Source organism: Leptinotarsa decemlineata, unplaced genomic scaffold, assembly GCF_025532065.1.
Source record: "Leptinotarsa decemlineata unplaced genomic scaffold, Ldec_3_MD MMD2_tig00026307_RagTag_RagTag, whole genome shotgun sequence".
In the NCBI taxonomy this organism is placed as follows: Eukaryota; Metazoa; Arthropoda; class Insecta; order Coleoptera; family Chrysomelidae; genus Leptinotarsa; species Leptinotarsa decemlineata.
The window spans coordinates 5,342,065-5,359,996 of record NW_027412681.1 but is presented as its reverse complement, the minus strand read 5'-3'; the positions used below and the strand labels follow the sequence as shown (position 1 = coordinate 5,359,996).

The following is a 17,932-nucleotide window of genomic DNA, read 5'->3' as shown; positions in this document are numbered from 1 at the left end:
AAACATCCAGAAAACCTCAAAGAACATAAAACAAATGTCTATCAAGTCTATTATTATCATTTTATATAATTTAAGGCATTCTTAAAGAACAGTAAAATATATTTCGAAACACCATTTTCGTTTCGAGAATAACCAAACAGAAAATTCATTCGACTCAACGTCATAAACCTTCAGAAATCACTGCCAACCAAATCCGCTACACGTGAAACAAGGCCTACAAACAACTTGTCGATCTCGAGACTGCAAAAATGCAATTCTATCGAAGCCCTGACTGATCGGGGGGCGCGGTGAAAGGTCCAGAGACTCAATCGCGGACCGGGCTCCACGACCACACCTCAACACCACCTTTTCTTGTATAAAAGCACGCACCACCCTGATATTGGCAGAGTCGATCACAGCACGCAATCATGGCATTCAAAGTGAGTACCCAGTTCAGAGTGGTTTTTAGTGATAAGTTCGGAAAATTGGGAATTTTTGGTGTTGAGAGTATATTGGTCTGATGAGGGTTTGCTACATTGACGAAACGTAGAACTAGAACTCATATTGAGTGAGGCTTGGTTCAACAACATTTTCAGTGGATCAAAATTGGTATTTTTTGATTTTCCGTTATTCATTATCAAAATTCAATTTCAAAATAAATATGTATCATTTGAAGTTTGATTTCAGAGTTATCAAAATAAAATGTGCATTTTCTTCAATTTTCTTGATACAATCTGGAAATATTATTTTTGTTCGAATTTTTTTTTGAAAATGTTTCAACTACAGTAACAATAGGAATGGAAAAGGAAAAACGCGTGAAAATACTGAATTATGTGAAGAAAATAATAACTAGCATAACACTACATCTAAAACTTCAAGTCAAACTTATATTCATTTTCAAATTCATTCGAATAATAATTTTTTATCGTGGCAGAAATTCCTAATTTTCCCTTTTCAATTGAAATCTATTTGTCTTGATTATTCATTCATATATCTTTTTCACATCTATGATTGGGAGTATAATTCAAATATTTCAAGATATTGTTATTTATTGAACCATAATTCAGTTTTTGAAATATGGGAGTAATATAGTTCAAATTTGAAAAGTTATGTTTTTAAGAGACATTAGCTTTTGGAAGTGTAAGGCTCTTTTGGCCTTCCACCTCTACAGAAAAAATATGGGAATCTTCCAAAGAACGAAAGAAAGCAATCAATTCCAAAAATCAACTTCATACAAAGATCATGCAAAGAAGTAACTTTCATAAACATCGAATTATACAAAAAACACTTCCTTCTATTCAGTTTGCTTTCCAAATATTTGTTATAGAATTGAATCAGATATCATTCACAGGATTACTACACAATATAATCAATGATAGAAGTAAAATTTCACTTACATGGAACACTGTCATCCTCAGTGGCAAACATCCGATCGCGATGTTTGGGAATGCGACACTTGCTTCATTACCTCTTCAGCATCCATCTAGGTAACATTATGTCAAGAATGAGTTAAATTGCATTCATTCTTTCTTTTTGTATGAAGATGGAGAAGTGAGAATTCGAATCCTCTCTTCTCTAGGAGAAATACGATTCCAAATAAACCTATTCACATTTCATCTCATATGAAATTATTACGGTGTTTCCTTGAATCCTTCAATTGAACCAAATAATTTATGGTGAAGGAAAATGTACTCAACAGCAATTATTCCATTATTTTTTTTATATTTCTTATATACGTGTATCGATATTGGTTCTGAACGTTACAGATATCACGAAAGGATTGTTACTTAATTCAAGAAATATTTTGCATCAATATATCGAAATAAATGTATAGTGGTACTATTCAAGACTATCTTCCATTCAATTTTCAATCAAAGTTACAAATATAATTCAAAATATCAAGTGAATAGTAATTTCAGCACTATAATATTTTGCTGGGGGAAAACTTTTGAACATGTATTAAGATTTCACTCCTACAAAGTATATTCACGTTTTTCCTTCAATTCAAAAGTTGTGATTTTGAAAATTGAAAATATTCATTTAGATTTCGTTAAATTTTCGATAATTTTCACAAAATCTGAATTATATATTGTTGAAATTTATTGAAATTTCCTTCAACATTTTTAATTTGTTTTTTATAAGAAATTCCTTTGTTTCCATACCAGAAAATGATTTAAAATCGACGAAATCATGTCTCATTCCTTCCTTCAATTGAAGTCAGTGAAAAAGTTTGATTTGATGCTTATTTGGGAATCATATGTTAAAATGTAAGACCTCGTTAGTCCTTAACTCTCACAAGACAGCTGGTTAACGGAAAAAACAGATTTCAACAGATTTGCTCAAGTTTAAATCAAATCTGTTACGTTTGATAGAGACAATTTAAAACTGATTATGACTGATTACGGAGGCAAACGAACTCTAATGAAAAACGTTTGCCACTCCAGAAGAAAAACCAAACGCGTCTCGAAAGACAGTACTTTTGTTATGATGTGGTAATAGTATTTTCACATTAGAGTTGTTTCACGCCTGAGGGTCCAATTCTACCAATCAAGCAAAATTTCTATTGATTCGTAAGGCGAATTATGAACGTATCTTACTTTAATATCTTTCTCAATTTCAGTTCATCGTATTCGCTGCCTTCGTAGCAGTCGCCCGTGCAGGAATCCTTCCGGCAATTTCCGCCCCCTTGTCTTATGCCGCCCCCGCATACTCTGCAGCTCCCGCTGTATCTTACTCCAGCATCTCAGCTCCCGTGGCCACCTATGCTGCTGCTGCACCTGCATACGCTAAACTAGCTGCCCCGGCCTTCGCATACTCTGCTCCTTTGAGCTATGCTGCCCCAGCCGTGGCTAAAGTAGCATACTCTGCCGCACCAGCTGTGTCATACTCCAGCGTGTCCACTCCCATCAGATATGCCGCCCCAGCAATCGCTAAAATAGCAGCTCCAGTTTCCTACGCCGCCCCAGCCCTTTCTTACGCTGCCCCAGCATACAAAGTGGCTGCCCCAGTATCCTACGCAGCTCCAGCTCTCTCCTACGCCGCTCCAGCTCTTAGAGTAGCTGCCCCAGTATCCTACGCCGCACCAACTCTCTCCTACGCCGCTCCAGCTCTCAAAGTAGCTGCTCCAGTTGCTTATGCTGCTCCAGTTGCCAAGGCAGTCATTGCTGAACCATCTGCTCCAGCAAACTACGACTTTGGATATGGAGTAAACGACCCCCACACCGGAGACAGCAAAAGCCAACAGGAATCCCGTCGTGGTGATGTTGTCCAAGGAAGCTACTCCCTCATCGAATCAGACGGCACCAAACGTACCGTTGAATACACTGCTGACCCACACAACGGCTTCAACGCTGTTGTACACAAGGAACCAGCTGCAGTTGCTGTCAAAACCGTAGCTCCAGTTGTTGCCAAAGTAGCTGCTCCTCTTTCCTATGCCGCTCCAGCCTACGCTGCCTCAGCTCCAGCTTACTACCACTAGAATATCGATTCTTACGACTGAGTAGATGTTTTTGTATGTCTGTTGCCTGTGAATATGTACTATTTATTTATTAGGCGAATATTTTGCCAAAATATATTATTGAAAGTACACGAATCTCTCTCAATGTTTGTTGAGTATACTTTTCTGAACTACCTTCGTTTAAAATAGAGCAATAAGCAAAAATGCTATGAATTTCATCAGTTCGGACTTTCATTGTCTAATGTGAAGGAATCAATGAAATCATGAAGAATAGCTGAGAATAACAATTATATTGAGCAAAAAGAAAACCCTGAACTAAAATCACAATAGAATAAAATATATGCAACAATTGAAAATTTTGCGATTGGGAAGAAATGGAAATTGAAAGATTTACATCCAAGTTACTTCACGACGTTCCGATTGTTAGTATCCACAATGGTCTTCCCAGTCATCACCCGAAACGTCGTGAAGTAAATTGGCTGGAAATCTTTCAATTTCCATTTATTCTCATTTGCAATATTTTCAATTGTTGTTTTATTCTGTTGTAATTTCAGCTTTTTTGAATTTTGTTGATTCTTTTAGGGATTTCAAATCATTTTATATCATATCAGACAATGGAAGTCCGAACTAATGAAAGTCACCATGAAATATTGTCAACCACCTTCAAATGAACGAAAATGCTATGACTTGCATTTTTGTGTTTTAATGTTATAGATACATCCAGCCAACTAGTATAATAATATGTTATTTATTTAAGATCCAAATACAAATACAAATGAGAAGTACAAATTGAAAGTTCAAATAAATAACGAGATGCTCGGTATACGTTTCGAGATACAAATTTTCTGTGAATGGGCATATACATACATTGAAATAGTTAAACAAAATCATAGAATGAATAACATATAAAGGTTTTCGACTACGAACATATTCAATCGTAAATGTAATCAAACATGTACAGCTATTATAATTTGTTATTATACTTAAAATAAAATAAAATGAAAAAACAAACACTATAATACAATACAAAGACACAGTTCAAGATTATTTAGCTTTCAACCAGTTCTTTTTAATATAATATATCAATCGTTTGTATTCCTGCTTGATAAGAGTGAGACATAGGTATTTAAAATGGTGTTCAATTTTCATTTTCCTTGAAATAAAAATATGAAAACAAATAGTATAATACAGTAACACAATTTTCAACTCAGCGAATATCAAACTTTCAAACAGTTCAGTTCCATACAATATATCAATAATCTATATACCTGTTTGCTAACAGTGATACATCGATATTCAAAAGGTTTTCAATTTTCATTTTCATTTGCAGTCCGTGCAAAGCTTATTGTTAAATCCTCTGAAAATGGAATTTTTAACAGGTGATGATTGATTGTATTGCCAAACATGCGCCAAACTAACTGACTGTTATAAGGAAACAAGTATATATGAGGCACCAGTCAATATAATAATAACATTGATGATATTCTACATTTTGTTTTACAAGAGAGAGGACATTGGTAAATCAAGATCTTCAGATGATGTGTTGCTGCAGGTTTTTCCGGGTTTTCCTGCAGCTGAAAAAGCGAATGCATCACTGGAATCAATGAGGTCGCCCCGGAGCGCTAATTAATTTTTATTGTTGTTTTTATTTTTAACGTTGTTTCAATGAAATCTCTGCTAGTATCCATTATTTTGAAATAGTTTCAAATTAAACAGAATCACAACTGAAACGTGGAATAGGCTTACTGGGGAAACCACGTTTAAAAAAATGCGCTAAGTACACTACCTCATATCAGGCATTTTATGACGATCACCACTTTTACAACTTTTTTAATCGTTATATCTCAAAAACAGTGGCTCGTAGAAAAAAAAATATTGGGACAGTTTTTTTAGATGGTTTTATGATCTATAATTTTTATTAAAAGTATTTTTATGATGAAACTCACCGTTTTGCTGAAAATCGCGAAAAACTCTTTTTTTTTACTTTTGACCTTGAATAAAATTTTTCCATACAGGAAAAAGATGGGGAACTTCCAAAATTTATTTTTGATCATATTTTAAACAATCTTACTGATTTTCAGCTTGGTGGGAATCTAGGTAGCTTCGAATGTCTAAATTGACCGGACTATTGAAACTTCAAAGCTTTCGATGTGTACCTCAATCAGATCTACCTACAATGGGATCACCCCTTAGTCCACTTTTAGCAGACATATTTATGAACAACTTGGAGATCACTATAGTAAATTCCGACCTGGATAAAAAAGATATTAATTTTTGGTACAGATATATAGACGATATTTTTGCCTGTTTCAGAGGTACTACACGACAGCTGAACCAATTTATGACATTCATAAATAATCTCAATAGCAACATTCAGTTTACACTCGAAACAGAGATAGTGAAACACATGCATTTCTTAGACCTGACCATTACACACAATCAGAATGAATTTGAGTTCAATGTTTTCAAAAAACCTAGCTATACAGACATTACCATCCCAAGCGATTCTTTCCATCCAGACTGTCATAAATTAGCAGCCTACAATTCAATGTTGCACAGAGCATTCTCACTGCCTTTGTCTACTAACAATCTAGCTAGGAAAATTGATATAATTACACAGATAGGTCATAATATTGGTTTCAACGCAGATACTATCCAGAAGTTAGTCAGGAAACTAAGCCGGAAATTTACTTGCAGATTAATATATCCTCAGGTCAAACAACCAGAAATCAAGAAATGGGTGACGCTAACATATTTTGGAAAAAGAACAGAAAGGATCGCAGGTTTCTTCAGAAAAAACAATGTGAAAGTGGGATTCAGACCACATGCCAGGTTATCTAGTTCTCTTTTCAATGCCAAAGATAAGGTTGACAAGTTGGAGAAATCTGGAGTTTATAAGCTTAAGTGTCCGGAGTTGAATAGTGTTTATGTGGGACAATGTGGCCAAAATTTCCAAAAACGGTATTCTGAACATGAAAGGCATTCAACCAGAAGTGCCCAAATCTAAACGATACGGAAATTCTGCACCATGCAAGGAAGGGTTACGAACTCAATTATTTAGAATCCTTGGAAATTCACAACCATAAACATGGCGGGTGCAAGCTGTTAAATGATCAAATCGATTTAGTTCACTCACCGGTTTTTAAATTGGCACATCCGCATTATAAACTGTAAATTTAGGTACGCAATCAAGCCAAATACCTCTATTAGTACCTACATGGGTATTTAAGGGCTGATGTAATGAAACATTACATCATTACATACATAAGTTTGAAAACGTCCGTATAGTACGAAACTGCAGTAACGTTAGTTACGAATAAAAGTGGTAAAAAACAAAAAAAGTTTCATTTCTCTTTTCTTCATTATGATTTCCTACCACGTAGTAATGGCTACATCTATCAATGTATTATGCATTGGTTCCTCTTTTCCCTCAATCATCCGGGTAAAAAAAATTGCGTGGTCCCAGTTCTATTTTTCAATCATGAAAGTACACATCTATGACTTTTCGTGGAAAAAAAGGAAAGATTACCGAAGAAATGAACAAATAATAAAATATTCTCTTGGAAAGTTTCGTCAAATGTCCCGTCTTGAATAGAAAAATACCAGATAATTCATCTGTTCGAAATTGGAACGGAAAAAGGTGCTGATCAAACTTTCACTCCATGCTGACATAACAATTATAATCTGAAACTTCCCCTATTATAATATACTCTCAGTTTGTTAGTTTTCTCGTTAAGAGTGAAAGGTCGGGTGGCCATGTTAGAAATCCCTGCGGAAACTGTATTTTCCGAGGCCAATGAAAATAGAAAGTGTAACAGAATGCGCGGATGGAAACATTGTGTCGGGTCGATGCAGGGATTGGAGGGAGATCCTGCGAATCAGAGGAAAAGCAAGCGAGTTTGCCCGTGACAAAAACTGTGTCTAATGAACATCTCAAAGACCGCAGCTCCCAGATGAAAACAGCGATAGGTAGACAGTTTCGCTATAATAATAATACTATTCATTAACATTTAGAAAAATTTAAAATCATACATTGTTTCAACTGAAACGTGTGAATAAATAATCCACTCTATAAGTGACTAAATACTAAAAAAGAAACTAAATATCATTTCAAGTTGTATATAGTTATCAAAAGTTCATATTATACTTACATAAATAAAATCATTTAAAACAATATACTACAGTCAGAATTGATATTCAATTTATACTATAGGAAAATATTTATTTTACATTGTACAAATGAATATAAGGAATCAAATAATAATAATAATAATAAAGCATTTATTGCTCAACAGTAACAACCATTTACAGAGCAATTTAAGATGACAATATATATTAAGTATACTCCTAGCACTAATACATAGAGATCTCAGCGTTATCATACGATATTCGCTCCTGGGTACAAATATGTTGATGTAGGATAATAATTCACAGGAATCAATTTTATTGTTCAAAAGATTATACAGAAATATTAAGGAAGTTTGCGCCCTGTATTTTTCTAAGGATATAAAGTAAAATCTTTGTAATAAAGAAACATAGTTTTGGCCTCTAGGTGGGTATACCTACTCCATCAATTTTAAAGCTCAAAAATTTCAGAAATTTTTTTTGTGCCTTCTCCACGATAGAAATATTTTGTCCATATATAGGGTTCCATATTAGAGATCCATATTCTAGTTTTGATCGGATAAAACAGAAATACATTTTTGTTAGAGTAGACAAATTTGTGAAATTTCTATAATTTCTTACAATAAAGCCGTATGCACGATATGCTGCATTTACTGTACGACTAACGTGTATGTTAAAGGTGAACTGCGCATCAAAATAAATTCCCAGATCTTTTATCTCGTCAGTACGCTGCAGTTCTACATTATCTATTGAGTATGCATAGTGAAGACTATTACTTTTCCTAGTAAATGTCATTGCTTTACATTTATTTTTGATACACCACCTATGAAAAATATTCAACTGGATCTGCAAATGACTGCAATCATTTAAAGAAGTGACGAACGTATATAATTTTAAATCATCGACGAACATGAGCCTCTTGCTTTCGAGAGATGTACACAGGTCATTTATGTACAGCAAGAACAACAGTGGGCCTAAATTAGATACCTGTGGTACACCACTGGTTGCCATATACACTTCCGATTTGTAATCATTGTATTGAACAAACTGTTTACGGTTGACTAAATATGATTCCAAAAGTGCTATATACATTTTGGGAAAACCTACGTTCGAGAGCTTGTGTTATAGAAGTGTGTGATTTATTCTGTCGAAAGCTTTCGAGAAATCTGTATACACCACATCCACCTGACCCCTATTATCTAGTGTTTCGCACAGAAATTGACTGAATATCGATAGATTACTAATTGTCGAACGAGAATTCATGAATCTATGTTGATAAACAGAAAATATATGTCTCATTGACAAGTAGATGCGGTTGTACAAAATTATCTCGAATAATTTGGCTCCAGTATGCAAGAGAGATATTGGCCTATAATTATCAATCAGATTCTTGGCATCTGATTTGTGTACAGGACACACCTTAGCCACTTTCCAAATATCAAATGTTCATTTATGGAATTGGGATTCTTACAAAATAATTCAATGCGGTAAATGTGGTAAAATTATTTCAAATATCGAAAAAGTGACGTATCATATGTCTCGAATTTTCCTTTTCAATAGTTTTTTTCAATGTTCTAACAGAACATTTCAACTCATCAGGATATATATTGTACAGTTTTGATGTTAGGTAGCTGAACATTCTCTGTGTGGTGGATTTAACCATCAAGGGTGACACATAATGCTTTTTTTTCGGATATTGAAGTTCTGGGTTGGTAGTTGATTGGTATGTTTTATTCTTTTATAATTTAGGCACGTGAGGAAGAAGTATAGCTGTTTGAGGTCGAAGATTTTGGATTAGGAGTATATTAAATCGGATGAATATCTGTAATTTTTGAATCGTCTTTGTATTATTTTCAATGAGTTCATATGTGTATGATAATTTTCATTTCAATCGTATTGATCCCAATAACTACAAAGTTTGCGATAATATATGAATAACAATATGACCCAATACAATATGAAGGAAATTGAAAACAAAATTCAAAATGTAATTTTTGCATGAATTGAAAGCGGGATATTCTTAGGAGATATGTTTGTGAAGAAAAGGTATACAAAAACATATGGGAACCTTCCAAAGAAAGGAAGGAAGCAATCAATTCCAAAAAATTGACTCTTCATCGAGATGTGTAGACCATGCAAAAATGTAATTTTCAGACACAAACTGGAAGAAAAATCCTCTCTGAACAGTTATTTCCATATAAATGAAATTATACGAAACAAAAATACTTTCGAAACGGATACTTTCATATGAACACTGAATTATACATAATGAATTATACATAAAACACTTTGATCTATTCAGCTCCAAACATCCGTTATGGAATTGAATCAGATATCATTCACAGGATTGCTACACGGGTAGGTTAGGTTAGGTCCAAAGTGAGGGGGACTATTCGACCCTCCACCACAACCCGCAAGGGCTTATTATGGCTCACACCTATTCACACTCGACCAAATAAACCCAGCTTCCTAACCAACAGCCTGTTGCACTCTGCATTAAATTGATTTGTGCAATTGGCAATGTGCACAAGTCTATATACAGTAAATGAAAGACGTATCATTCCACTTACATGGAACACTGTCATCCTCACTGGTGGACATTCGATGTTTCGGCATAAGACACTTGCCTTATCGCCTTGCCTTCAGCACCAAATCTGGATAACATTATAAGATGAAGCACTCAGTTCATTCATGAAATCATGAAATCATTCATGTACTCGATAACATCCATTCGCTTATTCGATAAAATCCCAGCCGTAGGAATCTTGTTTAAAATGAAAGGGAGAAATTTTCAGGTGATATTCTCCATGTTTATACAAAAAAATGTGTTGAAATAGCAAAAATTTTGATTCATTTCTAAATCACTGTCAGTATTTATTTCTGCAACGTATAGAGAAATACCTACGAAGTAATAATAATAATAATGAAAAGACATTTAATTCCAAAAGTTGGACACCCAATTACAGTTAAATATAAAAGATATATAAATATTATGATTGAGACTTGACATATATACATATATAAAAAATAGACAAGAAAGAAAAAATATATGAATGAGTTGATTACGGTTTTGTTTGTGAATACCTAACATGGAATTCAGAACAAAAAAAAAAACCAAATTCTTGATAGAAACATCAGAGAAATTAGATTTTCGAGAAATAACCAATGAAATAGAAAATTACATGACTGACAGAAAACAGCATGTTGAAGTAAACTAAAACTTGAGTAATCTAAAAATATTTAAATACAGCCCCACAGGGCACCGTTTTAAGTCCACTAATATTCAATATATAGATATATTATTAACGTTTTGAATATCGAAAGTGAAGTTTAAATTCATTATTCTGCAGATGACACTGCTATCATATAGAAAGCGTCAATTCGGTTTGAATTGTAACAAAAAGTTAATAGAGATATGAAATGAGTTGAAACTTCGTTTGACAATGATTCATTCACAATTGATTTCGGAGAAACAAAATATTTACTCATTATAACTCGTGGCTTGTTATAAGTGAATATTTTTCAAAAACGGATACGTGCTTTGAAGTACTCTAAAAATGAAAATGTATCGATAACGTCACAAAACAAACCGGCTCGAAGGACTAAAACATGTTGAATCAATATTTTAATTAACTCTTTGAAAGTGCAGGTCTTCTCCTTCGACTGAAAATTATTGGAAGAGAACTGACGGATTTTTTTGGATTATGAAGCTAATGGCACCATACGTAGAATTCGAATACGAATCACGTTACCTTAAATATCAATCAAAGTGTCCGAGCATTTCTATTTATGACTTGTTTTTGATTTATTGAATTCGTTCCAATTCAGAGACTCAGACAGTATATGACAATAATACAAATTAGTTTGAAAGTAGCAGTTGATTTAGACTGACTTTTCTGTGCCTGATAATTTCCAGATAGAGTGTGTTACTGTTCTGAAATTTCTATTCAAGGAGAAATGTTCAGAAACCGAACTATCACGTAATCAATCTGAAAGAATTGATTTGAATTAAGTTGTGTTTTGACTCATTGAACAATCATTTTTACTTGTTACAAAACAGACTAACATTTCGAATTAATTCGATAATCGATGGCGCTTTGTATTCTACTCTCGACACACATGCATATAATTCGAATAAATTACGAGTCTAACACACTGCAGAACAACGAAAGGCATAGATGGCATTGTGTAGATTCGCCACGCCTAGCATAATTGTCGATTGCTGTGATTACCACATTAGCTAAGGGTTGGTGCTCGAAAATTCCAAGAGGTCTATGGTGTCTTTTGCATAATCATCTGTTTTGGTGTTCGGAGTGTCTCCGTTCGCGTTTTGAAATCCAACATATTCGACCTTCGTAAATGTATGATTCATCTAGTTCAGAAGGAATTGCTGTGGTTCTCTCCAGAAGAGTGAACCCACTGAGTTTTTATGAACTATCGAATACATAAAAAAAACAAAATATTATTCGATTGCCAATAGATATTCCCGTTAAGAAGAGAATGACGTCACAAGATGACAAGTTATGGCGTTGCCAACATGTGCACTATTTCAAACTATCAAATTTCTTTGTACTTCTGATTTGTTTCACTAACTCACTAATAATTTACTTAGTTGAAATACAGTTTTTTTCTGAAATCATTCTTGTCGTCAAATATTGTATATTGAATGAATCAGTACAAAATACTGGTTTTGTACATATCATAAATCACATTTCGAATGGCAGTTTGATCAAAATCATCATCTAGCACTGGTTGCACTCGTGTTTGCTGTTTCGATGAATTGCTGAATACTTCACCTCTATTAGATTTGGTTGCTATACGGTTAACTGTAGTAATACTCAACTTCAAGGCATCTTCAACCCTCTGAAATCAACAATCGACAAATACTTAATCCAACCCAACATTTATATATTCGCTGTTTAATTTTAGTTCAGTTCTTATAGATGTAGGATAGGTAATTAATGCAATTAATATAACTTACGTCTCTAACAACAGTTACAACAGTTAGTGGAAGTAAAGGTCCTCCAATCTCACGTTCCCTTTCAAAGTAGTTTATTATTTTGTTTGAAAATGATTGACAATGTTTCGTGGTGTATTTCATCAGTTCGGACTTCCATTGTCTAATATAATATAAATTGACTTGAAATACCTGAAAAAAATAAAAGAATAATCGAAAATAACAATTTTATTAAAGCAAAAAACTGAAATTACAAGGAAATGACATACAAGCTACAACCAGAAAATAAAATTGAAATATTAATAAAAGCTGAAAATTCAAAATTATTATTAACAAAAAATGAAAAATGAAAATTAAAAGATTCCAAACCAAGTTACCTCACGACGTTTCGATTGTTAGTATCCACAATCATCTTCGGGTGATAACTGGACTTATTCCTCCGAGATCTGACTATTTATAGGTTATTCGGGTGCTTTCACCTTTCACCTATCCCCTCTTTCCGCTTCATTGGTTTTGGCTGGAGATGACCGTTTGGCGGGAGTTGGTCGTTTTTCGCTTGATTAGAGGTTTCCATATGTTACGTATCTCTACGCTAGCTTGACTGAATGCGTTGTTGGACAACATATACGCGGCTTCCCTGAATTTTCTCTCAAACCAGTGTTCCTCTTTGTGGATGATTTCAGCTTGAGCCCACTTGGTGTTGAATTAATAAGTCCAAACATGCTCTACTATTCCGAATTTTCTGGTTTCTCCTCGCTGTGTGTGTTTCTTGTGCTCAGCAATGCAAACATTCAATGGCCTCTTAGTTTCACCGATGTATGATTCTCCACACTCGCAGGGTATTCGGTAAATGCAATTATTGGAATCGCAGTCTGCGTTTGGTGGCCTGGTTTTCGTGAGGCTGCTACGGATAGTGTTCCCAGATCTGAAGCAGGTCCTGATGTTATACTTGGACCCAGTCCATCTTATCATTTCCGATAATCCTCTGATGTACAAGTACAAGTACTGGTTGTGGCGGCTTCTCTTCCTTGTGGAGTTCTTGCTGTCTTCTAGCTAAGGCCTGTTCTACCATCACTTTGGAGTAACCATTCAGTTGAAAGTCATTATTGATGATGCCTAGTTCATTTTCAAGACCTTCCTTTGTATTACAGAGCCCAAAAGCACGGTCCAGTAGAGTCTTGATGATTCCTCTCCTAGTCGATTGATGGTTGGATTTCTGGTTCAGATACTGTCCTGTGTGAGTGGGTTTTCGATATACAGATGTTTTCCATTTAGTGTCGGTCTTCTTCACCAATACGTCTAAGAAAGGCAATTCGTTGTGGATTTCCTTCTCCATTGTGGTAGTGATGGAAGGCCTTACGTTGTTGATGTGCTTCAGGAAAGTGTCTAGTTCTGCATTCCTATGGTTCCATATTATGAAGGTGTCGTCTACGTATCTCAACCAGACCTGGGCTTCTTCAATGGTCAAAGTTTCAAACCAATCCCTACATAAATTGGCTATAACAGGTGAAAGTGAAGTCCCATTGGCAGTCCCTTATCTTGCGCAAAGAATTCTTCCTTCAGTTGAAAGTAGCAATTTCGTACACAGCATCCTAGTAATTTCATGATTACTTTTATCGATAAGTTTGTTCTATTTTCCAGGTCTCCATCTTCGGATAGCTTCTTCTGTATGATTTGAAGTGCTTCTTCGACAAGGACATTGGTGTAGAGGCTTCCCACGTCGAAACTGATCAGTTGATCTTGCTTTTTGATTTCGATTTCCCCTAGTAGTTCAACGAAATGCCTTGAATTTTTCACAAAAGACGATGTTTCACCTTGCAGTGGTTTAATTATTTGTAGTAAAAATCTGGACAAGTTCTGAGTGGCTGAATCTCTGGAGCTAATGATCGGTCTGAGCGGAATATCCTTTTTGTGGATTTTGGGTAGTCCATACAAGTGAGGGGGTTAACTGTGGTGCGGTGTTAGCGATGATCTCTCTTTTTCCGTAAAATAGACTTGGAGTTTTTTCAAAGTCTGGTACAACTTCTTTTCAATTGATGCAGTAGGGTCTGCACGATCTTCGTGTATTTTCCTTTCTGAAATACATCTTCTATCTTCTGTTCGTAGAGATCAGTGTCCATCACAACAGTAGCGTTTCTCTTATCTGCAGGTGAGATCTTGATAGTGTTGTTTCTACGTAGCCCGTTCATATTATATTAGAAAATGGAAGTCCGAACTGATGAAATACACAACGAAACATTGTCAACCACCTTTAAACAAACAAAGAGGAACCTACCTCGAAACATGACAATTTCTGTCCATCGCGCAAATCGTGGGGCACCCACTTCTCGAGCTTTGTGTTTGTGATGGATCAGTCTTTACCAGAGTCCTCAAATCTTCGTCCTAGATTACTATGGGTCGACCACTTCGGGGCTAATCTTCGAGACTGAAATCTTCGGAACGGAATTTCGCAAATGCACATCGAACAGTGCGTTCATTAACACTATGGCCGAATGCTTGGTTGATTTTTCGTGCTGTTTCGGCCACGCTTTGGTTCAATTTGGATTCGTAAAGAAAATTTGGTAGAAAATCGATAAGACATCATATAAACTGGAAAGAGAAAAAAACGTATATTTGGAAAAAATTGATATTAGAAAAAAAATTGATAGCATCAATGTATATAGTGCAAAGTTCTCTATCGATCAGTATACACCACCACATTATTGTCAAGGTTGTAATTCTATATAGTTCATCATTAAGTTTCTACTGTTTTTGAATTATAGTATAGAGTTAAACCTGTATTTATCTGTGACTCACGATATGTACATTATCCTGGAATCCTGGAAGTGCCGAATCACCGTCTCCAAAAAACAGAACGTTGCCCAAAATATATGGCAATAACCTTGTTTAATCATTTACCAAACTGCTACTATTTTGAATAAATTAAAAATAGTAGTCAGAAATATCTTATTAAAAAAAGTATTCTACTTTATAAGTGAGTATTTGGGAGACACAGATTTTAACTGATTTTATATTTTATGTATGCATGCATATTTTCATATTTGATATTTTATCAGAACACTTGTTTTTATTGCTTTCAGATGTTTTAAGGTATTATCTGTAATCTGTTTATATAAGTCTCTTATTTGTATTATCGAAAATTCGTGTGAACAAACTATTCCTGACACCTGACTATTATGTAAGAAATAGTAAAAAGAACCAAATTCAAATAATTAACCACCAATACTATTATATTGAGTCCTTTCACATGCTTTCATTCATTTATTTACATCAATTACTATATTAATTATATTGACTACAATTTGTGTAAAATGTTTTGAATATTAATTTATCTTATGAATATTTGTTAAACTGATACTGTACCATACTGACTTGTTCTATATCATGCTAGACATAATCTAAAGAACTAATAAACTATTATTATTATTATTATCATCTGTCATCAATGGTGTGTCATAATGGTGTGTGTAATGAACTATCACCCTCCATGAAAAATTTGTATAATTATAAATTCTTTTCGAAAAGACGTAAACAATTATTGAATGAAACAGTGGTATACCATAAATCAAAAAATGTGAAAGATTCCTAACTTCACTATTTGCGAGCTCTTTCATTCGGAAAACCCCGTTTATGTACAGTAAACTTCCTGATTCCAACGTGAATCGCTACTTTCGTACAGGCACCGCTTTCAGAGCGAGATTTTCCTGTAGTGCTTTTGTTTTGTCCTTGAAAAAAGCAGTTGTTGCACTAGTCGAATTTATGGAAGAGGGATCTGAAACTTCTGGAATAAAATGAATTCAAAAGTCAGTACGGTTCCCAAACACCGGTACTGCCAACTTTTCTTTTTCTTTCCAAGATATGGTATTCTGTAGCAGAGGTGAAACTTTTCTACCACGAGGGCTAAAGAAAAACTGAATTCAAGACATAGCTTTTGGTACATCCTTTTTGATTACAAATCACCATTTTTACTGTACCCCATAAATTCAAACTCTGTTCATCTAATTTACCTCGAAAATTCTTCAATTAAAACTGATTCGAATACATTTCAAGTGAATTTGGTAGTCGTTACCTAAAAATAATCCTGTCCCGTACCTTAAAACCCAACTTGCGATGGACAGGTTTACCTACACGTAACCGGCTCATTATTAACAGTCGCTAAAGCAATCAATAGGTCAATGTCAAAGCCCTCGAACAATGTATCTGCATCCATTCCACTTCTTCTGACGCTGGACTCGGTGAAAGTGATTTCGGGGGAACAGTACGCCCTCGCTGCATTCGAAACCCAATTCATATATAAACTAGTCAGATCGGACATTGATCACAGTCAAATCCAATCAGCAAACATGGCTTTCAAAGTAAGTTTTCCATCGACGATAGATGAAAAATTAGTATATTCACGGGGTGACAAAAGTTTATTGGTGTCAGTGTAGATATTTTTGCCATTATAGTTGCTGTTTTCGTTAAAACAATCTTTATTTTTGTTACAGTTCATCGCATTCGCCGCCCTCATCGCAGTAGCCCGTGCTGGTGTACTCCCAGCTTACTCTGCTCCATTGGCTTATGCCGCCCCAGTTGCTAAGGTGGCGTACTCTGCTGCCCCAGCTGTGTCATACTCCAGTGTATCAGCTCCAGTCGCCACCTATGCCGCTGCTCCAGCATACGCCAAATTAGCTGCCCCCGCTCTCGCTTATGCCGCCCCAGCTCATTCATACGCTGCCCCAGCTCTCTCCTACGCTGCCCCAGCTCTTAAAGTAGCTGCCCCAGTCGCTTATGCTGCCCCAATCGCCAAGACCATCGTCGCTGAGGCTCCAGCCAACTACAACTTCGGCTATTCCGTCAATGACCCCCACACCGGAGACAGCAAAAGCCAACAAGAATCCAACGACAATGGTGTTGTCCACGGCAGCTACTCACTCATCGAAGCTGACGGTAGCAGACGTATTGTGGAATACACCGCTGATGACCACAATGGCTTCAACGCTGTGGTACACAAGGAACCAGGTGCAGTAGCTGTTAAAGCTGTAGCTCCAGTTGTTGCCAAAGTAGCTGCCCCTCTCGCTTATGCTGCTCCAGTTGCCCACGCCTATGCTGCCCCAGTAGCTCATGGATATGCTGCACCAGCATACTACCACTAAGTTACTGAATGTGAACGAGTCCTGTTTGTCTCTTTGTATATATGAATGAGTTAAGTTATTAGTTCAATAAATACTGTTATACAGTGATATCTTTTTTTCTATTTCTTATCAGAATATAAATGATCAATGTGTGCATATACTGTTCGTATTCGAAAAAAAAATATCTGCAAAACTCTCCAAGAAACTCAAATTGAATTGCGAAGTATTTTTGTTTCTAGGATGAACATGAATAATTTATTGAATTTACATATAAAATTTATTGAATGCTGTTTCGATTTG

At 35.3% G+C, this 17,932-nt stretch overlaps 1 protein-coding gene across 1 annotated transcript; it reads left to right on the top strand.

Moving 5' to 3' along the window:
- Window positions 1–238: 238 nt before the first annotated feature.
- On the top strand, window positions 239–17,738 carry LOC111512581 (uncharacterized). The gene is made up of 3 exons (XM_074181279.1): window positions 239–419; window positions 2,600–3,421; window positions 17,006–17,738. The coding sequence occupies exons 1-3, from the start codon at window positions 408–410 to the stop codon at window positions 17,651–17,653; spliced, it is 1,482 nt and encodes a 493-aa protein (XP_074037380.1). The 5' UTR covers window positions 239–407; the 3' UTR covers window positions 17,654–17,738.
- Window positions 17,739–17,932: the final 194 nt, after the last annotated feature.